Here is an 8,395-nt window from a genome sequence, read left to right as displayed (position 1 = left end):
AGAAGCTAGAGGGTCATACAGGTTCGGTCACGGCCATAGCCTTCTCGCCAGACGGCAAGCAGCTGGCGTCGGCCTCGGGGGACAATATGGTCAAGTTGTGGGATGCCGGGTCAGGCGCACTGCTGCAGACGCTTGACGGTCATACGAATTGGGTCAGGGCCATAGCCTTCTCGCCGGACGGCAAGCAGCTAGCGTCGGCCTCAGACGACAGTGTGGTCAAGCTGTGGGATTCCAGATCAGGAGCGCTGCTGCAGATTCTCGAGGGCCATACGGGTTTGGTCTGGGCCATAGCCTTCTCGCCGGATGGCAAGCAGCTGGTGTCGGCCTCGGGGGACAAGATGGTCAAGCTGTGGGATGCTGGGTCAGGCACGCCGGGCGGCCTGCAGACGCTCGAGGGTCATACGGATTGGGTCAGGGCCATAGCATTCTCGCCCGATGGCAAGCAGCTGGCGTCGGCCTCATACGACAAGATGGTCAAGCTGTGGGATACCTTGTCAGGCACACTGCTGCAGACACTCGAGGGTCATACGGGTCCGGTCACGGCCATAGCCTTCTCGCCGGACGGCAAGCAGCTGGCATCGGCCTCAGACGACAAGATGGTCAAGCTGTGGGATGCTGGGTCAGGCGTACTGCTGCAGACGCTCGAGGGTCATACGGATCCGATCAGGGCCATAGTCTTCTCGCCAGACGGCAAGCAGCTGGCGTCGGCCTCGGGGGACAATATGGTCAAGCTGTGGGATGCTGGGTCAGGCGCACTGCTTCAGACGCTCGAGGGTCATACGAATTGGGTCTGGGCCATAGCCTTCTCGCCGGATGGCAAGCAACTAGCGTCGGCCTCGGGGGACAAGATGGTCAAGCTGTGGGATGCCGGGTCAGGAGCGCTACTGCAGACGCTCGAGGGTCATACGAATTGGGTCAGGGCCATAGCCTTCTCGCCGGATGGCAAGCAGTTGGCGTCGGTCTCAGGGGATAATATGGTCAAGCTGTGGGATGTCGGGTCAGGCGCGCTGCTGCAGACGCTCGAGGTTGCCGCTTCCATCTCAACTCTTTCTTTCTCCGATGACGGCACTTCTTTCCAGACTAACATAGGACCATTGCCTATCTTAAGATCTTTCCCAAGTGGTACAGCTGTTGACCAGGTGCAGCCTTCATCTTCTATCTTGGTGGATGATCAATGGGTTACTCGCCATACTGAGCGGATTCTTTGGCTTCCTCTTGAGTACCGGCCAAGCACCTCTGCTGTTCAAGGGAGTATTCTTGGTTTTGGGTCTGCGTCTGGAAGAGTCACAATCATGGAATTTACTTCCTGAAATTTCCTGGCTTCTTTATCCTCCGCCCTACCCTCTTCCATTACAGATCATCTTTCTCTTATATTCTATAGAGAGCATAAATGGCGACAGCTAGAGCGTAACAGTTCATTTTTAATATAAAGGCTCTGAAATCAAATTGCGCCTCTATGTGCGCTGTCAACTCACATGTGATGAAAGCAATTTTTCGTGCTGACGTTGATATGTAGCATCCCAGTAGGGCCACTTCAGGAATGTTATGGTGGGATGTGATGATTACGTCTTACATTATACAGTACAACACAGCTAATATTAACTTTATAACTAACGGGAGGCTTGAAGAAGTCCAGTAGTGTTCCAGAATGCTCGAGCAGCGTAAGCATTTTGGGACTAGTGTTAGAGGGAACTGTCCCGGCAGCAAGGTTGAAATAACGTTTTCAGCGGTGCTTGGCCGGAAGCCGATTTCGCTCTTGACTGTATGAATCAATGGAGTGGGAGATGATAAAGCGATGGAATGCAGTCGGGATAAGGGGGCGTTAGGATAGTGCAGCATGGGAGTCTAGATCACGAAGTGGACAGGTTTCCAAGAGAGGGAGTATAGAGTGTCTACTGGTCTATCTCGCAGTGCTACTCTTCCTTTCACGCCTACCCAATGCACTTAACTAACATCCAATTCTTATGCATTAAACACCCATCTAATCCTCTGACCAACCCCTACGATCCCACTCATGATGTCCCAAATCCCATCCATAATCCACCTTACACCAACTCCCACCATACCTCTTCCTTTCCCCCAAAATCTTCCCTCTTACAATCCTTACTGCCTTCTCCCTCTCAACCCACATCTCTGTTTCAAGCCTCCCCGCATCCCGCAGCATTGCACTCACTTTCTCATCATGCTCGTGTTCTCTTAGCCAGCCTAACAATTCCACTGGCAGCATACCGGCAGGCATCGTCATGATAGCATGTTGGTCTTTCGGAATCCAGCCTTGAGAGAGATTGAGGTATGAGATCTGCTGCCAAGCGTCGCACCAATCGGGACCCGGACCTGAGTGTGCTTCTACCCATCTTGGCCATTTGTCTTTGCCGTTGGGTCGTATGCCGGTTGGTCTGTCGTCTTCGTCTGGGAGGCTCCACGTCAACGCCTTGTGCCATGTGCATCCCTCTAGATCCAACCACTTCAGGCAATACGTGTTCAAGCTCAGTCTTCGGAGGATGTTAGCTGCTTCATGCCAGTCGTCGTCAAGCTCCGAGTATATGTGGCTTCCGCCCAGCGCGACGGGCTTGGCATGCTTAGAGACCATTGATGCGGTTGCGGCATTTGGGGTTGTGGATGGTGTAGGCCAGTACGCAAGGGAGAGGTGTGTGAGTGTGTTGAGCTTGGTGGAAATGTTGAGGAGATCGGTCCAGGAAGCGTTGGACCCGGGATGTGCTAAAGACAACCTGGTCAGGTTTGGGAAGATGGGTACACTAAGGGTTGATGGAAAAGGAGGAGTCGATGCTTCGTCGGCTTCATCTTCCCAGGAATCTGCGACCGAGACTAGTGCTTTTCTATTTGAGTTTGACGGGGATACAGAGAGGCCGCCCATTGCCTTTGTTAGAGTGGTGCCAGAGATCGAGGGCGCTAGGGATCTGTTGAGGTCACTGAGCGTATAATTTTGATGTAGAAGGCCTGTTAAGTCGAGAAACCTAATGTCGTCGGATCCGGTGCCACCTATAACATCCCTGTCGGTCAAGAACAACACCTTGAAGGACTTCATATCTAGACAGCCCTGAATGCCATACAATGACAGATAGCTCAGCATTGCTTCCTTCAGTGGTGTAGGTAGCGCAGCGAGGTAATGCTGTTCATACTCGATCAAGTGCTCCCAATGCGTCGCGAACGTCCTCAGGCATGCATGGACTAGGCTCGGCCGTGGGGGGAGACGCTATCACAGTGAGAGGCTGAACTTGAAATCCTTTCAAGCCCTCGAATCAAGACGCAAACACAGATGATGCAAAACATACCCTGTATTCCACATCGTTCAACCGAGCCAGGGCGCAAAACTGCTCATAGAGCCTTTCACTCCCACCTTCCTCTACCAACCTCCGGTTTCTTGCATGAGCCGGAGTATGGCGGCTGTGTGACAGCCAGCTACTCGGCGCAGCTGGGCCAGGAGGGGGCCGTCTTGCTCGGGGGACTGGTCTCGCACGAACACCTGCCTTGGGAAGGGGAGCGTTAACCTCTGGTATCTGCAATATCTGCCGCAATTGCGGCGGGACGGAACGGTTCCTAACCAATTCTGTCACTTCATCCCTCCTCTCTGATGTAGCTCGCGGTGTCTGTTCGCGGCGGAGCTGTTGGATGCGCTGGTTGACCGTCTGCGGCGTCGGGGAGGCAGAGGTCGAGGGTCGCGAGCTTTGCAAAGAGGGGTGAACGTAGGAGTTTGACGGTTTGGTCTGCGTGTATGGTGGCGCGTGTTTCTTGGGCATGTCGAGCCCGCTGAGGATGAGAGAGGGGCTGGAGCACAGCTAAAATAAGTGCTTGTGAGTGAATTGATCAATGGTCCGATGAGTCAACGAGGCTCATGCGACGTAAGCTCAAGAGGACGTGCGGTGACTATAGGTTCAAATTATGACTCAAAGACTTATGCATCTATGTCGTGGGTGAGAATCTGTGTGTGAACGCGGTTGTGGGAACGCGGTGAATGGTCGACGTCTAACTGGTGACCTGAACACCCCCTCCTGTGGTGTCTTCCATTCTGAGGTCTGATGCCACACCCCGCCTTGGCATATCGGCCACAGGCCACCTCATGTTGCGAGCACCCTACCATGGCAGACGGTCCCGCTCCTCCCTTCCGAGATCAAGCACTCTTCCTTACATACTCCACTGGGCCGTTGTATGTGTGTCTGGCCCTCAGGAGATAGTAAACCCCCGCAATTCCAAGCACCCCTGCATACACTACGATTGCCCAGTTCATTCCACTCGCCGGCGGGTTTGGTATCGGCGGGAAGAAGCAAAAGACCAATATGAGCGCAAGAAAGGCAAGCGAAAGCAAATTCACAGCTAACCCTATCTTCTTCATCGAAAAATGGGACTCCAGCAGCGGAAGCCCTCGAAGCCGCCGCCACGTAACACATCCAACCGATGTCATATAGGACGTAATCAGTGCAACAGAGCCAATCGAGACGATAATGTTGAATGCAATCGAGGATCCGATGTTGATGCAATGAAGTATGCAAGCGATCAGGGACGACAAATTGATGGCATTAATAGGCACATCGTAGCTAGGTGAAACGTGACTTAACCAAGGCGAAAACGGAACACCGCAGTCTCGTGCAAAGGCGAACAGTTGGCGGGATGCACCCGCCATATTTGTGAGGTTGTTGGCGACATTGAGGACGACAAGAAGAGAGGAGAGTCCTGTTGCACTGGCTTTGGACCCGGTCGCGCCGTAAAACACCTGGATGATGGGGTATCCTGTTGGCGATGTGATTGCAGATTCTACATCTCCAACTGTGTAGCAGAAGGTGCTGAAGTCAAAAAAAATAAATCAGCGGTGGAGCCTCAAGAAAGGTAAGGATCCTTACATAAGTGTGACAAGTCCTAGAGCCCCATTTATCATGATCGTCCACATCATCGCTCTTGGAAGTATTTTTGACGCTGACTTTACCTCCTCAGCCATGTGTGCGGGAGCATCACCCCCAATAAAGGCTCCCACGTTCGTGATCATACCAACAAGGCATGCAGCGCCAGCTAGACAATCTCATGAGCTATGCCTAAGGTGAGGACTTCCTTTCTACTCACTACTTCCCCACCCAGCGTCCACAAACGAATTCCACACCTGTTCGCTTGGTGTGCGAGGCGCAAGAGCCCAAAGCGGAACGAGGATCCCAAGCCAACCGGCGAAGTGGAGAAAGCCAATCACCATCTCCACCAACGGCAGGTAGCTCGCCATGAAGACATTGAAAAGTGTGACAACGACTGTAACAGCTATTGCGATTAGTGTCCCATGCCACCGTTGATACTCGTATTCCGGGTAGTTAAGTACGATAAGGCCTTGAATGATGGTGCCGGAGACAAAAGCACCAAAACTGACTCCCACTTGATAGCCAAGAACTGATAACCAGCCGATGAAGTAGGACACTTGCTTCTGGTACCGACGGGAGGCAAATTCAGAAACCCAGTGGTACTGTCCTCCCGATGTTGGCGCCATAGACGACATTTCTGCCATAGAAGCGACTACGAGAATGAACCCTATATAGACTCCGATATAGGTGTATATGAGCCCAGAGGGACCACCATTGCCCAAACCGAAGGCGACTGTGCCAAGCAAGGTTTCCCATGTGCCCATGAGAATTAACGAGAAGCCGAATATGGAGACGAAACCAAAGTTGCGCTACGAAATTGTTGGTTGTGTTAGAAATGATTTCCCTTGACGCACCTTAAAGAGCTGTTGTTTTCCCAGCCGTCTCATCGCCTCCCTATCTTCGATTGTCCCGGCCTTAATACCAGTCGTAGGGATTCTATCAGCAGCAAAAGAGTGCTCTTGCGCCAACAAATCTGCCGATTTATCCATTTCTAATACCGTGTTGCTCATTCAACAGAAGGCGAGAAAGAAAATCGGGGTAGACAGGAATATTCGATTTAGAGCAGTATATATCACAGTGGGTCGTAACTTCGGTTAGTGTATCAGCGTGTTAATTCTGCACAGCGGTAATATCCCATGCTGTCGGGTCGAGGGACAGGGACCGGCAGTTCAAAAAGGTAGCTCGCATGTATGTACAACCTTGGAGACGTAAAGGAAAGAGACTCGCAGCCATAAAATTTATGAAACGCTCTAGCGGTAAAAGGTGAGTACTTTTAGCCGAACAAGCCGGACTCAATATGTAGACCCTCAGAGTGCTTGAGTACTAGAGGCTTATAGGGTTCTTGACGCATAATTTGTCCGCATGTCCCCCTTGTCTAAGGTGCGGCAAGCGTTGGAGAGATGTAGTTGCATTGTAAATAGGATTCTTAAATCATCATTTGTCCCCAAGTCTCGCTTGTCCAAGGTGCGGCAAGCGTTGGAGAGATATAGTTGAATTGTAAATACAAGTAAAGGCTTTGGTCGCATCACATTGAGATTAGGAAGATGAAATCCTAATCTTGGCTGCAGATCTGGTTCGATAAAGAGGGGTAGGTGTACAGGATATAGGGATGATCTCGCAATAACCTTTAAGCATCTTCTTTCATCGGGACAAGTCTTTATCGGGGCGCGCAGCAAGAGGAATGATGAATGCGAGAGATATAGAAGCGCGGCAGTGGCTAGATGAAACTTGGAAGAGGAGGACAGTACCAAGCGACCTTCAAACTCTTTTAACATGAATTGGGACCAGCAGGACAGATTCAGCAGGGTGGAAGATACGGCAACGCACTCCAGGCGGCTTCATCGGGAGGCCACGAGCAGGTGGTAAAGCGCTACTAGAGAAGGGCGTCGACGTCCACGAGCAGGGTGGAGATTACGGCAACGCACTCCAGGCGGCTTCAATCGGAGGCCACAAGTAGGTGGTAAAACTGCTGCTTAAGAAGGGCGCTGATGCTAACGCGCAGGGTGGACCCTATAGAAACGCACTCTAGGCGGCTTCAATCAAAGGCCACGAGCAGGTGGTGAAGCTGCTGCTGGAGGAGGGCGCCGACGTTAATGCACAAGGTGGATCCTACGGAAACGCACTCCAGGCAGCTTCATCGGGAGGCCACGAACAGGTGGTGAAGCTGCTGCTAGAGAAGGTCGAACTTGAAGCGGTTCCTGATTCGGATTTTTGTCCAGGAGCTCATGGAAACGGAAACCTAGAATGACACAGGAATAGGAAATAGTATGTTACTATGCATTCAGAGTTTTAAGCGCACAGAGCTGCTAACAACTTGTAAACATCTAGTGAAATACTAGAGGCCTACAGCAGAAGATATTCACCAGTCAACAGACCTGCTCTAATCCGCGGCATTCTTTAGATTTCCTTGGTTCTAGGAATACAGAGCACTAGCTAACAAAGGGGGATAGGAAGAGAAGAGCGTTACGACCATACACCGGACGCGGCACGGAGCTCTGGTGCTACAATATTAATCTACAATGTTCATCATTAGAGCCGACATGGCCTAATTAAACTCTCGAACACTTAAGTTGACTCGCAGCCAAGTACCACTAAGATAGTGAATATTAGTAGTTTAATGTTATCTTACAAGTTAGACTCTTAACCTATTTAGAAATAGACAGAACTTTTAAAACTTCTAAGCTAATTTAATCACACTAAATAAAAAATTGTAATTTTATTCTAAAAGTCTAAAAGAAAATAGTATTTATTTATATATATTTTAATTTATCTGTTAGTGTAAGGACAGGGCTCTGTACCACTCTGCTAATACAACTAGAACGGTGGGAATAATCAACTAACAGTTAATTCTGCGTACAGAATAGTAATATACTTGCCGCGCGTAAGGACGGTAGTAAAGGCCGCTTCATCACCCTTTGTAAGGACGGAGCTCTGTACCACTGCGCCAATACAACCAAAAGGGTGCGAATAATCAACCAACGGTTGATCTTGTGTACAGAATAGTATATATACCCGTCGCACGTAAGCGCCATCTCGGCCTTACACCTAGTTCTAGGCTTTATTGCTAGCTTACCCCTGCAATTGTTTTGTGTAGAGTTAACAGAAAACTATGACAGGATTTTCTATAATTAGAGTTGGCTAACAGAGTTGGGATGGAAAGGTAAGTTGGAAAGTGAGCACCTGAGCTGTGGCGGTGCGAACGGAGCAGCGGGTGAGCTGAAGTTGTGCCGGGCGTTATTTTGCTTCCAAACCAGAGCCTAGGCGCTTTTACATTCTCTTTTAAATAAGCATTAATTACAATTTTATCTTATACAAAGCTTAGCTAATTAAAGTAAAGCGCAGGAACATTACTCCAGAAGTTTAGTACTAGCAGTGACACTTTTTGGACGAAGCCGGAGGTTTTTCTCTTGCTGGGCTGTTCGAGGGATAGGCTTGTCGTCATGCTTCGTTATTCACTCTCTGTAACGGACATTCAATTCTGGGTATTGTTACTGCCTACTGCATGAGTACATCTGCTGTCAATTTATCTCTGTGGAGTT

At 50.2% G+C, this 8,395-nt stretch overlaps 4 protein-coding genes across 4 annotated transcripts in view; 2 read left to right on the top strand and 2 right to left on the bottom strand.

Moving 5' to 3' along the window:
* Window positions 1–1,310, top strand: part of BDR25DRAFT_297040 (putative WD-repeat protein) — a gene marked incomplete at its 3' end in the record, with an annotated part of 4,029 nt that extends 2,719 nt beyond the window's left edge. The window contains exon 4 of the mRNA XM_033688975.1: window positions 10–1,310. Coding sequence (XP_033541206.1) covers window positions 10–1,310 — 1,301 coding nt within the window. The remainder of the gene's footprint in view (window positions 1–9) is intronic.
* A 671-nt stretch (window positions 1,311–1,981) lies between these two features.
* Window positions 1,982–3,758, bottom strand: BDR25DRAFT_242988 (uncharacterized protein; the record flags this gene model as incomplete). Its single annotated transcript, XM_033685799.1, has 2 exons — window positions 1,982–3,214; window positions 3,294–3,758. 2 exons carry the CDS (start codon window positions 3,756–3,758, stop codon window positions 1,982–1,984), a joined length of 1,698 nt encoding a protein of 565 aa, XP_033541205.1.
* Window positions 3,759–4,129: 371 nt separating this feature from the next.
* BDR25DRAFT_272097 (amino acid transporter) lies at window positions 4,130–5,767 on the bottom strand (the record flags this gene model as incomplete). The annotated part of the gene is made up of 4 exons (XM_033687295.1): window positions 5,711–5,767; window positions 5,074–5,665; window positions 4,857–5,022; window positions 4,130–4,799 (listed from the first exon to the last, which is right to left on the bottom strand). The coding sequence occupies exons 1-4, from the start codon at window positions 5,741–5,743 to the stop codon at window positions 4,130–4,132; spliced, it is 1,461 nt and encodes a 486-aa protein (XP_033541204.1). The 5' UTR covers window positions 5,744–5,767.
* An 890-nt stretch (window positions 5,768–6,657) lies between these two features.
* Window positions 6,658–7,032, top strand: BDR25DRAFT_381482 (uncharacterized protein; the record flags this gene model as incomplete). The annotated part of the gene is made up of 1 exon (XM_033697719.1): window positions 6,658–7,032. A coding segment is annotated over one exon (156 nt), but the record flags the coding sequence as incomplete, so codon positions are not given.
* Between the last annotated feature and the right edge of the window lie 1,363 nt (window positions 7,033–8,395).

This window comes from Lindgomyces ingoldianus (genome assembly GCF_010093535.1).
Source record: "Lindgomyces ingoldianus strain ATCC 200398 unplaced genomic scaffold BDR25scaffold_47, whole genome shotgun sequence".
Lineage (NCBI taxonomy): Eukaryota > Fungi > Ascomycota > Dothideomycetes > Pleosporales > Lindgomycetaceae > Lindgomyces > Lindgomyces ingoldianus.
This window is presented reverse-complemented; position numbering and strand designations above follow the sequence as displayed.